At 45.7% G+C, this 14,797-nt stretch overlaps 1 protein-coding gene across 1 annotated transcript in view; it reads left to right on the top strand.

Annotated features, from left to right (window-relative positions):
• The window catches only part of HLCS (holocarboxylase synthetase (biotin-(proprionyl-CoA-carboxylase (ATP-hydrolysing)) ligase)), a 150,906-nt gene that overhangs the window by 126,515 nt on the left and 9,594 nt on the right, over window positions 1-14,797 (top strand). The window contains exon 7 of the mRNA XM_005861283.2: window positions 14,543-14,610. Coding sequence (XP_005861345.1) covers window positions 14,543-14,610 — 68 coding nt within the window. The remainder of the gene's footprint in view (window positions 1-14,542; window positions 14,611-14,797) is intronic.

Below are 14,797 nucleotides of genomic sequence, written 5' to 3'. Positions count from 1 at the left end.
GCGGGTTGGGGAGCCGTGAGGCGCCCCACTCCAGTTTGGGTGTATTCAGGGACCTAATCGCTTGTAGACACTGATCGCCAGCACACACGGGGCCCCTTACAATTCCTGCTACTATCTATACGTTAGAAAGTTTTCGTAAGCAAGAGTGTTTTTTAGGGTTACCCAAGGCACAGTGAGGTGGGTGTAGATTTTGTTTTGGACAAGCGCATACATACTTTGCTATATTTTCTCTCATGTGAAATCTTTTCTATTATGATTCATGTTCCAGAAGATTCTCGATAAGGCATCTTTAACCCACTGTAGAGACAAGCAAGCTCAAATTAAGGCACACCTTAATGTGCTATTTCATTTCATTCTGTTGACAAAGTTCATTGCACAACACCCGAATTCTGTGCTATAAAAAGAATCAGAAGCCACACCAGAGCCAAATCAACTGATAGGCAATGAAGGGGAAAGGCATACTGTAAGAAAATGCTACCAACTTCATAATCTTCTTAAATGGAGAGAACACCCAGATCCTGCCATCTCCTGCTTTCCACACACAAGTGCTGCTGCAGGCCGACTGAGGCGACGCCCTGCAGACGGCCCCAGCGTGTCCTGCCCGCCTTCCAGGGCACACAGCCCTCTTGCTGAGTCTTGACTGACCAGATTGGAGCCTTCTCTCTGCCTTCTGGATCTTTCTCTGTGGATGAGCAGGAACTTAAGACTCTGAGGAAGGCAGCTAAGCACAGGATGTGTCTTTATGGTTATTTTTATGTCTTTACTCTGAGTAGAGGAGGCAGGGTAATATCATAGAGCCCTACCTCATAATCCTTTACAATACATTGAACTCTCTTCACCGGCGAAATTAGCCCAAAACGAAACAAACAGATAACATGGTTTGTTTTTTTAAATGCCACTATTTGAGACAGGCAAGGATATAAAGAAACAGGCGCCCTTCTTAAGCCTTGGTGGGACTATACATTGGAACAGCCTTTTGAAAAACAACTTGATGGTAGCATTAAGGAACCACAAGAAGTTTATATGCTTTGACCCAATAATTCTACTTCTAGTCCTCTGCCCTTAAGAAATAATCAGATATATGGGAAAATCCATACTCATGAAGATTTACTATTAAACACATTGTATACAGTGATTCAATGGAATATTATCCATCAACAGAAAGACTAACAATGTAGAGAAATGCTCAGATAAATTAAAAAGCAGGTTAAAATAAATTAATAGTTTTTAGATTAAAATCTTAAAACGCACCTGGTTGAGCGTAACCCTATACACCAAAAGGTTGCAGGTTCGATTCCCAGTCAGGGCACATATGGGAGGCAACTGATTGATGTTTCTCTCTCCATTAATGTCTCTCCCCCCCTTACTCTCTCTCTAAAAATCAATAATAAAACATTCTCGGGTGAGGATTAAAATAAAATTCTTAAAACTTGCATCTGAAAAAGACCTAGAAAATATGGAAAAGTGGTAATAGTTGTGTTAGGGTGAATGATTATATCTTTCATTTTTATTTTCCAAACTAACTACAGTACAGTTACTTTTGTAAATTAACTATCCTACATACTTCTGACCACAGCAAAGGGAACCTTACTTGGCCTTTACTAATTTAGAACTCATGACTGTGGACAGAGTAAACGGAAATTTCCTTTGTTTATGGACACACACACAAATTATAAGTAGGGAGCATGTTTAAATTACTTGGATAATTAAAGCCTGAAGTCATACTTCAGCACAATTTTCATTAATTGGATTAATTGAAAGACGTAGACTGCATTAAGTAATTGTTCACATTAGACTAGAGTTGTCTGACACTATAATTCTGTTCTCTCTGTGACATGCGGTGGGTGAGGGGGTGTGTAGCTGAGGGAGGGGGTGTGTAGCGTTTAAGAAGGAAGAAAAAATTGCCTCAAATTGTGAGGCTGTAGATGGTCATTTTGTTGCCTTTTTCTAATAGGATAATGAAGGTACTCAATTGCTAACTGGAGGGACTCTCATACCTATTAGAACTTTCGTAATCAAAGAATGTGTACCTGATCTTAAAAAAAAAGCCTTACAAAATCTAACTGCTGGCAGTTATAGAGCTCTGGCAGATGACTGCACCCCAGTCAGTGGGAAATGGGGTGGTGGCAGTTGGGGCTCCCCTGCATGTCGGTGTATTATAATAATGAATTATTCATCTTTACCAAAGAAGTTATTTATCCTCAATAAAAATTCCTTTGAGTTTTTATAACTTCAGGATCCTTTTAATAACACACTCATTTTCTATAATAATCTCCCACTGGAACGCCGCGCATAAGCCTCTCTCGCAGACCCCGCCCACAAGTCCTCCTCTCTCCCTCCTTCCAGACCTGGGCCGTGCAGGGACTTTCATGTTCCTCCCTGCGTTTTAATGCTTATCGTAAAAAGCGTTATGAGAAGTTCCAGGCAGTTTCATTTTGTGCAGGCACACCCGGCAAGCTCGATTTCATTAGAATGGTAAGCTCCGTTTACTATTCTTGGCTTTATGAGGGTCATTCGCTGGGATAGTGTTTAGCAGTAGGTCCAGAGGGGTGTCAGTCCCCACGTTCTGCTGGAGAGTCCACTGGGGTCCCTCTGGTGACACAGGGTGGCTGTGCTGCGCCGTTTGGCTCCGTGTACACCGTGCCCAGCCCAGCTGCACCGTGAACCCAGCACACGCAGGTGGTGGTGACCTTTGCCCTCCCTCCCTCTCGCCAGGCGTGTGAGTCCCTCATTTCTCGGGTTCTGCGGGCGCTTCTCCAAACACGGAGCTTGTGTGCAGAAGGGGCGGTTGCACAGCTCAGCTGCAGGAAGACAATTGCCATCTCCAGGAGACGCCGCGCTCTATCTTTCCTGGGGAGTCACTGGGCAGCTTAACTAGAGGCTTGAGGGAGTGGACCGAATCTAGCAAAATGGAAATGGAAGAAACATACGATCAGACTAGAGCCAACCAGAGGGATGACAAACAAAAGAGATGACTCCCTGACCACCCTCCCTGGCCACCCTCTGGTGGATGGGCCAGGGCACAGACAGCTTCCAGCCTGGTGTCAACACAGGTGGGCTAGGCATTTATTTATCGGCCAGGAGACAACCACCGCATTCACATAGCACTTGGTAGCTTTGTCAGGGTTTTCACAGGTCTTCTCTTAAAAAAAAATTTAATATATTTCTTTATTGATTTAAGAAAGAGGAAGGGAGAGGGAGAGAGAGATAGAAACATCACTGATGAGAGAGAATCATTGATCGGCTGCCTCCTGCACGCACCCCACTGGGGATTGAGCCCGCAACCCCGGCATGTGCCCTTGACTGGAATCGAACCTGGGACCCTTCAGTCTGCAGGCTGAGATTCCTTCCACTGAGCCAAACTGGCTAGGGCTCACAGGTCTTTTCTGTCTTCCACACCATCATGTGATGTTGGATGGGAAATGAGGTGATTCCTCTTTTTCCAGAATCTTCTGTGGCAGAGGACCTCCGACAAGAGTGCACTGGTCTGGAATGTGGGAGCCACCTCCTCTCCTGGGAGAGGCTCTGCTGTGGAGTCTCTGTCCCTCCGGCACATCAGAGGGAAGAGCTCACGTTAACTCAGTGCCCACGGCGTGCCAGTGCTCTGCTCAGGGCATCCACGCACAGTGACACATTCACTGCTCATGATGCCCAGGGGGTAAGAGGTGGAGCCTAGTTTCATCTACAAGAAGCTTGGGGCTCAGCATAGGCTGGGCACCCTCGGGGGCCCCCCAGCGAAGTGCCTGGCTGGTTTTTCTGTGAGCCCCTCACTCTGGGGGCAGTGCCTGCTGATGGTGACGGTGCTGGCTGGAGGGCCACACTCCCCAGAGACTGGCACTGACTCGCCAGCTCCCCGTAGGATTAAGGAAGTGCTCCTCCCACCGGGGCCCTGGGGGACGCTGAGTCACACGGACTTAGAGTGAAAGTGACAGTGTCCCAGGCGGACCAACACGGACACACGCAGGCACACACACACCCCCAACCGAAAAACTTGAGCAGTCCCTGCTCCGGGGGTTTGTTCAGTACTTCCTGGCCCCGACACGTTCCCGCTCTGGGCCGAATGCAATGCTGTGTGTAGCTGAACTTATTGACAAAGGGAGCGTCCTTCCACCGTGTTCCGGTCTTTAAATGCAGGGTAGGGCCTGCTGTGCCTCAGCCCTCACGTGGAGGGAGCTGCCCCCTGAACTCTGACTCGTCGTTGCCCGGAGCCTGCAGTGGCCCCTGGGCTTTGTGTTGTTAGTCATCCTTCTGTTGGCGTCTTTCCTCCTTGTTTGTTCATGTTCAGCGAGGATGTAACTTTCCTTAGAACTTGTTTGCATTCTCCCCTGTAGCTGACATGGCATTTCAATGAATAGGAATCCAGTGTATAAATGTTTGTTATTAAAAACTACCCCCCCCCACCCCCATGACTTGCTCTATCATTGTTTGAGATGGTTCAGGATGCCTTTAAAATGTTTTTAAAAAGAAAAATGAAACAAAGAAAACCCAAGGAAAAGATTTATGTATTTGGTTGGGGGAGGGAGAAATTAAACTTCTCATAATAGTTTTTAAATTAAATTTTGTACTCGTCTAAATCCCTTCCTTCTCCACCCCTTCCTCTGATATTCCCTCCCTCATTAAAACAGGATTTCGATGGTATTCACAGGGAAGCTGATTTACTGGAATAAAGAGGTTCTTTAAGTTTTAAATTTTGGAACATTCCCAGTGTGTCTGAACCCGGGTTTCAGATTTTACTGGCATTTTGTTGGCAGAGCAGCCTTTGGAGCCTGTCCTTAGTTGAGCGTGTTTCCTGACACCTTTGGCGGTATGGTACTATGTTTTTTAGATTTAAAACAAAATTTAAACAGAAAAGCATATATAAACATATACAGAAGATTGATTATAAAATGTCAAGCAAAATAAAAGGCAATAAAAACTCTCAAAAATTAACAAATGGGAAGAACTTTCTTTTTAAAGGGGCAGGAAAAGGCAGGATGAAGACAAAGATCCCAGGAGAGAAATGTTTCAGGAAACCCCAGGAAAAGCTCCCTTTTCATCTGTGCTCAAGGTCATCTCCACGCACAAGTGTCCTGTTGAAATAGGGCACATGGTCGGTGACTGCAGCCACCAGGGCCACAAGAGCATCCACCTGAGATGAAGGGGAGCTTACGAAGGTGAAGGCAGGGTGGCAGGACCCTACATGGGTTGGAGGCGTCTCCAAGACCAGCCACAGAGGGGATCTCCCTCTTCCCATCCTGGGCCTGAAGGGGCCAGAGAGGAAATAGTGCTTCCCAGAGCCCTGGAGAATGTGAGGGTAGAGACGGGTCCAGCCTTGGGAGATCCACTGAGTCCTAAAGCCAGCGTCTCCCTTAATGGAGACATCTTGAGCATTTCCACAAAGACCAGGAGCAAGGCCAGGATGCCCACTCCACCTCTACTGCACATCCTCCCAGAGATACTGGTCCTTTCAAGTAGAGGAGAGAAGCTAATTAGAGGCACACACATTGAAATAGAAGTAAAAGCGCCTCCATCTGCAGCGATATGGTAGCATGCCCCGGGGAAAATGAAGTGAAACAAAAGAACTGAGTAAGGGAGCAGGATGCATGTCCTGCCAGCACTGAGCCCACCACAGGCCACCCCCAAGGGGCAGCAGGGCAGGCAGAAAATGGAGTTGGGAAGGGGTGATTGGAAAATGACCATTTGAATGAAAATCTGTGATAGAATTGGATTCTGAACCAGGTTTAGTCATGGGGGCCATAAACCCGGCATATCGTGGAGCCAAGCCCTGCGTGAAAGAAAGGCCCCTTGTCCCACTGAGTGAAGAGTTAAGCTGGTGCTAAGCTTTCTGGTCCAACAGGCTCTGGCAGGCTGCTGATCTCCGGCAGGGCGGGGCCGAGGAAGGCTCCGAGCAGCTCTGAGGTGTGCGCCATGCGGGGCAGCAGGAAGGGTGACATCCAGGGCAGCGAGCTGGTGAAAGAAGCCATGGTTTTGAGGCCAGCTGGCAGGCAGGACATTCTTCCTCATAATTACCCATGAGTGGCGTGGCACTGGGTGGAAAACGGGCCCAGTGAGGGCCTGAGTGGTGGGGTGGGGCTCCCCTTTCTAGAGGAAGAAATTCATTACCTTCACGTTGCTTTGTCTGCCCGGCGTTTCAGCAGCCTCTTAGCTCTGCAGGGAAGGAAACTGCTTACAGTAGTACTTTATGCAAATTGGGTGAGGAAAGTTGGGTGTCTTTGAAGCAAAAGCATGTAGAGAGCAGGGAAAACTCGGGCAAAAAGACCTGGCTAATGAACTTGGGTGCAAGTGTGCTGTCTAATTTTAAAAACTTAAGATGACTCTATTTCAGTTCTTAAAAATGCAAAAACCCCATATTGATTTTATTCTTTGGGCCTATATTTTCATAACTTTCCAGAAAACGTATAATCCGCAGAACCATCAACCTTACACAACTGGAAAAATGCATTTTAAGAGATTGGTGGCATGTCTGCCTTCACATTTTGCTTTGATAAAGGAAGAGATTCTTTGATAGTGACTCAGGGAGTGGGCCTCAGAGCCAGGCAACGCTGGGTACCTGTGCTGGGACCTCACCAGGCTCTGTGGCCCCACTTTCTCATCAATAAAATGAGACCACATGGCAGTGGCCTTCACAAGAGTCGTCAGTGCGTTTCAGTGAGAAAATCGCTCATACCGAGGGCCCAGCACATGGCTGGATGCTCAGTAAATGGAACCATTTGGGTTATATGAGTCCAAAACCCTGTGGTGCTTTCTGAGTACCTGGAGATCCATCCTTTGCCTGTACTTGAAGATCCATGGTTTATCAATCAATTAATTAGTTCACAAGGCCTTGGAGAAATCTTAAAGTGGGTGTTGGCTAGTGTACTTGTCATATAGTCAAGAGTGGGGTGTGTGTGTGTCAGAGAGAGGGAGGGAGAGGGATGCTAGAAAAACATTTTATAAATTTAACATTTTGATAAATACATTTTAAAAATGGGAATTAATGGGTATTTTCTTAATAAGATTGTGTATGTGTCCTAAAGATAACGTCCTATTTTGTGGGAAAACCCTAAGAAATAAGGGATCTATTAAGATCAGAAGCAAGGCAAGGATGCCCACTATCTCCACTTCCACTTCACATTGCTCTGAAGGGATTAGCCAATCCAAGGAGACAAGAGGAGTCAGCTACAGGCATGATTGAAAAGGGAGAGAAACTTGATCCATTTGCAGATGATCTGATGGTATACCTGGGAAACATTAGCGAATCAATGATCCTCTCATTGATTAGTAAGAGAGCATGATATAAAATTAGCATATTAATCAATAGTCTCCATAGACACATATAATAACCAGCAAAGGCTATTACAGTATGCATTTACAATAGCAACAAATAAGATAAAATACCTAAGAATGAATTTAACAAAAAATGTGCAAAATTTTACAGGCGATAACTTTAAAACGTGTCTGAAAGACACAAAAGTTAACTTGAACAAATTTATAAGACGGCCCTTGTTCATAGATGGGACAACTCTACATCACAAGAATGTCAATTCTTTGCAGGTAACTCATAAATTTAATACATTTGTAACAAAATATCATTAAGTGTTTTTTTTTATTTACCATTAACCTAGACAAGTAGATGCTAAAGTTCATTTGGAAAAATAAATACGTAAGAAGAGCCAGGAAGACAATGAAAAGTAAAAGCCATGAGGTGGTACTAGCCTTGCTAGATTTTAAAGCCTAGACACTAAAGCCTCTGTCATTACAACAGTGTGGTACTGGCACATGAATAAATGAGACCAGCAGAAAGGAATAGAAAGTCCAGAAACAGACCTGAGTGTATATAGAAATTTAGTGTATAATAAAGATGGCATTCAAATTCCTATCCCAAAGGCAGACTTTTTAGCAAATGGTCCTGGGACAATTTGATAGACATTTGGGGAAACCAGATCCCTACCTTTCACCATACATAAGAGTAAACACCAAATGAGCCAGGATCCACATTTAAAAAGTGAAGCCCTGTAAGGCCTGGAAACCAGTGGATGAATTCCCGTATCACATGGGCCTGGGGAAAGGCTATGAGGACACAGAAACAAGGGGCAGTTAAAAAAGAGACTGATACACTTGACTACAGAAACATAAAAAATAAATTTTGTATGGTACAAAACACCATAAATAATCAAAAGATAAACAACGAACTGGAAGGAAATATTGGTAAGATAACACAGATTAGAGCCCTAATAGTACCTAAATATAAGGAGCTGTTAAAAATAGGTAAAAGACATGAATAGGTTATTCACACTATACACACACACACTACATATCTTAAACATTTGAAAACCTCACATACATGAGAAAGGCAAAGTACAACTACACTGAAATACCATTTCTCACCTATCAAATTGGCAAAAGCTAAAAAGTATGACATCACCCTGTGTTGCCAAGGCTCTGTGGAAAACGTATGCTATCCACGCTGGTTCATTAGTAATGGAGGGGTCTGGCAATATCTAACAAAGCTACGTATGCATTTTCCTTCTGACTCAGCATTCCACTTTTAGAATTCACCCTGAAGAGACACCATCAACAATACAGAAATACATGTGAACAAGGGATTCATTTTCCTGGCATTTTGGACACCACCTAAATGCTGATATAGATGCATCGGGAGGAGTTGAATAGCTATGTTACATGCACACAATGGGTTACCACTTAGCTGTAGAAAAGAATGAGGAAGACTCTATTAACTTAGAGTAAGTTATAGTTTCCAGGTTATAGTAAGTGGGGGAGGTAGGATGACACAAAAAGCAAAGAAGTATCTCCAACTGGTAACTTTCTCTAAGGAAGAAAGGCAGATAAGAAAACACACATGTGTCTGTTCGTTTGTGCAGAAAGAAACATGGGAGGAATAACCAGCAGCTAGTGGGATTAGCTGAGTTGTTACTACGGAGAGTAGAGGAAAGGGAGATCTAGGTGGAAGGGGTGGGTGGGGACCTGCCACTCCTCGGAGTGTGCTTTTCTGTACAGGTCTGACCCTTGGACCGAGTTAAAAATAGAAGAGAAACAAGGTGGGAGCGGAGACCCTCTAATGGAAGACAGAAGTACACTTAAGCCTAACCTTAATTCACATGAATAGCATAGCCACACTAAAGTGAAAGGAAAAGGAACTTCTAAACATAATATTTACCATAGCCCCTCAGGCTAGAGACAAAAAGAACTGTGCATAAATAGTGAACCCTAGTTAGTAAGTTTGTTTTTCACAGTAGCATGGGTCAGCAGTTCTGAAACCACTCTCTGTGTATTACAGTGTTGAGCAAATAAGTAAATACATTTGAGATAATGTGAGCCAGATTTCTCAGCATTAGAGAAGGAAGTACCGATATAGAAAGGAGATAGAGTGAACCTCATGCTGGATTGTAATTGGAGTTTTCAGTGAACTCACAGAGTTTAAGGTAGACGGATGGGTCTATGGAAGGGCGGGAGGGAGGTGAAAAACACACTCACTTTTTAGCTATTTCCCGGCACTCAGATTTGTTTTATAAATATCACTCTCCACAAAATGGAGCCAAAGCTCCTTGCATAAATGGCTGATTCCAGGGCTGGAGCTGAGAAAGTGCAAACGGAGCCTGGAACCTCTTATGCCAGGAAGTAAGGAAATGGGGAAGGTGGCAGGGCCCTCTCAGGAGGAAGCAGCCAGCTTGAAGCAGCGTCCACTGGCCGAATCTAGGGCAGCTGAGCTTCCAAATGAATAATGATCATAATATATACACCCTATTGAGTGAGAATTCCCAGGTCCATTCTGACATAAATAAATAACTAGAAGGATAAATAAGTGGGGAGAAGGAAAAGTGCTCACAGTAGTGTCCCGCAAGCAAATACGAAATAAGTGATGGCATCAGAAAACTACTTTTTTTCAGTCATCAAATAAATAATCGAGTCAAGCAAGACTCATCCATAGATACAAAACTAGTAGATTAAGTTCTATGAGGAGCATATTTATCTTTCCAGAAGTATTTCTTAATTACAAGGGAAAAACAGGAACTTCACAGTGCAAAAACCTGGCACACAGCACCTTAACCAGGTGGGGCAAAGCCCCTCACTAATATGAGGTGTTCATTGTAGGGAAACTGAGGGGAGATGGATGGGGTGTGGGAAGAGAACTCTACATTCTGTTGGTTTTCTATAAACTAAAAACAAAGCTTAGTAATTTTTTAAAATGCTGTATTGTGACACATGAACATATATGAAATGGGAATTTCTGTGTCTACGTAGTTCCCCTGAGCACCACCACCCTTGCTCATTTACATATTATCTGCAGCTGCTTTGGGGCTGGGGCCTCAGGGTTGGATGTTTGCCGCAGAGGCCATATGGCTCACAAAGACGAAAATAGGATGCCGGCCGCTGTGTGCAAGTCGTCTCCCAGCCCAGAGGCGTCTGCCCAGGGACTGCACCGGGACTCAGCCTGCCTCCTCTGCACAGGCCACGTGCTCCACCAGGCATCCGTGCAAGGGACAGGCGTGGCAGCACGTATGTCGTGTGAGCTACGGGAGGGTGCGTGCAGGGAGCCCGTAACAGCTCGGCAGCTGCTGGCCTTGGCATTGTGAGTCTGATCTCTGGGAAAGGAGATGACTCACCAGCTAGTGAGCTGGCGGATGCGTGCATAACCTACTTGAAGGAAGGTTGGGTTTACGTAACTCTTTTATAGCACATTCCCTGGTTATAAAGTGAATGTACTCCAAGTGTAGGAATATTGGGAAAGTCAGAAAAGTATGAAGAAGAAAATGAAAGCCACTTGAAATTCTACCACCCAGAGATGACATAGAACAACACAAAAGATGTTGAACTCGTAACAGAATTGTGCCTCCACGTCCTGGAGATGACGGCGCTAGCATGTGCCCTGGATTCTTCCATCAGCGCACCCGGGACACAGAGCCCGCATAAATGGGACCATGCTGCTGCTGCTAAGCCTTTCTTTTTAGTTATTAACGTAGCAAGAATGTCCATAGCTGTGTCAACAACATCATTGTACTACCTCAAGTAAGGAATTTTTCCAATTGTCAGAAATGTATTTTGTAAAATATACTGATGCATGTTTTTTTTAATGGGGAACATGTCTAAAAGAATATATACTTTTAGTAAGAAGAGGAGATGGTATCAGTGGGTAGCTCCGGAAGGTAAAGACAGGATGATATGATGATTTGAATGTCTTCGTTATGTTCCGTGTAACCTCTGGGTGGTAAATTTTCAAAAAGGACTTCTGTGGATGGCTTATTTTCTGCTTTGTACTTATCCATAGTTTTCAAGTATTTATACTCCTTAAAATGACCGCAGCTGATACTTTGTTATATTTCCTAATATCTTAAGAAGTTTATTTTAAACGTCATGGAAGTCACGCTGTGTATAGCATCTCCACTGGTGAAGGGACTCTCGCACGTGGGGCCGCTGCGATTCTTTTTGGCTCCTCTATCGCGGACTGTTGGCACCATCTCTGATTTTCCGCAATGTATGCTGTGATGAGTAGCTGTGCCCCCAAATTCTTCTTTCTCCCTCTGAATGCTTCTGAGGCTTCCATCTTAGACGCACAGTCACCGCGTCTGAAGGCATAACATTTTTAAGGTTCTCATTGCATAAGAAAAGACTGGCTTGAAGCATTTCTGCTCGTTAATTACTGTCAGATAAGCTCTTACTCATTGGTTATAATAAAAGGGGCTACAGATAACTGACTGACTTAGTTATTTTTAAAGCAGCTCTTTAGTCCTGTCTTACAAGTGTTTTTGACGTTAATTAGATATTATGTCTGAACATAAAAATCATGCTTTCCCCCCAAAACTTTTCAAAATAATTTTAAAGGTAGCTAATCATGTTAAAGAAAATTTTAAAAATACAGGAAAGAGTTTTACCAAATCTCACTCCTTCCCTTTCTATGAATCTTACATAGTTGGAATAAAAGTGTATGTAGTTTTGTGTCCTGCTTCTGTAATTTAACATTCTATTGCGTGCGTCTATTGTTGTCACAGCCTCATAATTGTGATTTTTAATGACTACAAATTATTCCACTGACTTCATATACAACAGTAACATAACATTCCCTGGCTGGATGCTTAGGCTTTTACACATTTTTACTTGTAGCACTGTGGTGAGTGTGGGCTATTTCCTTGGTTCAAAACCCCAAAGTGGATTGACCGGGTCTGAATTTAAATTTTTATTCCTTCAGAATTTTCACTAATTCGTACTGGCCTGTCTTCTAGGTTAGTCTTAGTTTTGAAATTTCATTCCAACGACCTCATGAAATTCATATGTTCCCATTGGCAGAGCACCCAGTAGGTGCTGTGATGTCCTTAGGAACCTAAGTGGCCAGGACTCTGCCCTGTTTGCAGGGGGACTTTTATGGGCCGGGATGTGTCAGACATCGGAACACTTTGCTTGCAGGCCCGCTTGGTCCTCCAGTGAAAGCACTCAGCTGCCACTCACACAGCCTTTTACTCCATAGCCTTTGCCAACAGGAAAGAAACCATCCAGAGGCAAGGCGGTAATCATTATGGAGCCCCTCCTTTTTTCCTTTTCTGTTTCCTTTTGTGAGAACATCAAGTCGGGATGGAAATGTATTACGGTGCCTCCTTGCCGCTAAAGCAGACTCCAGCGACTTCATTTGGAGAGATGCACAAGTTACCGGGTTCATAAATGCTCCTTTGTTGCCTGTGGCCGTGCGGTTTGGCCCCCAGAGTTATCTCAGATGCACAAATAAATCCGGCGGCCTCCAGTTGTCTCCGGTTCAGTGTTGCCCCCTTCCCCGCTTGTCTCCCTCCTCGCAGTTTCCTCTTGGCCTTCAGCGCACAGACCCGTCTTCTCATCAATGTGCCCTGTTAACTGCTGCCAAGCCTCCAGCAGCTCAGTGCATATGTTCCCTTAATCATTTCTCTTTGTTCTAGAAGTCTGTGTTTGGTTTCTGAATACCCGCCTGCCCCCAGTTCCACCAGCACCGTCGTTGGCTATAGCGCATGGCTGTTTAGGTCTGTTTAAAGAACATCCTAGATTGCCTGGCATGGAGGGCGCCCTGCAGTCTGTGCACAAGGTGCTAAATCACCCCTCCCCTCCCCGAGAGCCCCGGCCCTGCCTTGCCCAGGTGAGGGACGGCAGGGCCCTCTGGGGCGCAGAGGAGCCTGGAAGACAATCTCCCTCCCTGCAGGGACAAAGCTCCCTTCTCAGGCCTTTCCGCTGGCCCAACACAAGAAAAGGACGCTTTCTTGTCTAGGCACCGTGCATCTCAATGGGCTATTCATGGCGTCCAAGAGAAATACCTCTGGAGCTGTATTTCATGGGAGATGGAAGGGGCCTGGGCTGTGGGCGGCGGGCGGCCTGTTTGCTGGGAATGCCCTGTGCCTGGGGCCCGGCCCGCCCCCTACCCGACGCCCCCTACCCCACTGGCCGGGCTCTTTCAGCAAGTACAGGGGTCTCTGGGCTCCTCCTCCCTGGTGCCTGCACACACGGGGCACAGCTCTGCGAGCCAGGGGCGCACGGAGGCACAGGGTTGTTTTTCTCTGCTCTGAAGTGTCCTCCTCCTCTTCCCATTTGTCACGTTCCACTCGTTCCTGGAGCCCACGGGAGAGGAGGAAGAGCTACTCCAAGCGTGGGCTTTCTTCAGCCCTTTCTCCTCGGCCAGGGGTGCTGTGGAACCCTGGAAACTATTATGAGAAACTTTGTTTATACAAAATACCATTTCTCCCTCCTCTGTGCCCTGGCCTCTTCCCTCCAAAAAGTAGTTCAAAGAGGCCCCAGCAGCGGCCCTGACAAGTGGGCAAACCTGATCTTTGCTTTGTTTACGAATCCTACCATGAACTGTACCCGCGCAGAACCTGGTCAGCCGCTCCTGGGCGTGAGAACGCCGTCCTAGCACGGGGCCAGCACATGGAGGACATAGTTGGGAGGAAATTCGCAGAATGAGGGCTTTCCCCCCCTTGCCTTTTCAGAAAAAAAGGGACTTGCCCCGTTTGCTGGAGATACAGTGCACTTTCCTACCTATCCCCTGAAGGGAAGTTTGTGTTCTTTTAAGTGAAACCAGTTTAAAAGCAGAACTCAAGCCGAAAGTGATCCAAGGTTCTCCCTTGTTCTCAGAAGGTGTAGATTTATTTACTATAGTTAAAGCATAATTAGTTCTCAGGGGAGAGTGTATCTTTTAAACGGCTTTATTGCCACCATATTGGTTTTCTGAATAATCAGAAACTTCTGTTATGATTATGTTCTAGGGTTCGAACAGAAACGCACTGTAAGTAGAAACAAATGTCAGGAATTGTTACTTGTCACTCGAAGAGGGGACAGCACATCAGAAAGAACTCGATGGGATATTCCAAAGAACTCTAGTATAACAGCGTCTTACACTGGGGCGCAGCTCAGGTGGTACGCATGCCTGCCTCCTCAGTCTTCCGGAGGCTGGGAATGGGGTGCAGCCCGAGGGTGGCCTTCCCTACCCACACTTTCACACACGAGTGTAAACAGTGTCCCCATCTTGTCTGCGCCGGAGGATCTCCTGCCCGTGTCCCTGTTCTGGCTGACCAGTCTTTCCCACCATTTGCAGGTTGATGTTTGAGATGCCGCAGGAAATGGGTTTAATAGCCATTGCAGTCCGCCAAACACAGGGCAAAGGTCAGTCATCTTTTGTTATCGTTGGTGGTGTGTCTGTTTTCTAAAACCGGTGACGCTCGTGGCCAAGAGAGCCCACTGATTAAGGGTGCTGATCCTCAAGGTGACTCCACTTAGAAGTCATTTGTTTTCACCCCTCCCGCCCCCGCCCACCCTGCAGTGGAATGGGGAGGGGGGGGGGGGGGGGTTG

Source organism: Myotis brandtii, unplaced genomic scaffold (assembly GCF_000412655.1).
Source record: "Myotis brandtii unplaced genomic scaffold, ASM41265v1 scaffold147, whole genome shotgun sequence".
Classification (NCBI taxonomy): Eukaryota; Metazoa; Chordata; class Mammalia; order Chiroptera; family Vespertilionidae; genus Myotis; species Myotis brandtii.
The sequence above is the reverse complement of the archived record's forward strand: the minus strand, read 5'-3'. Positions and strand labels throughout refer to the sequence as shown.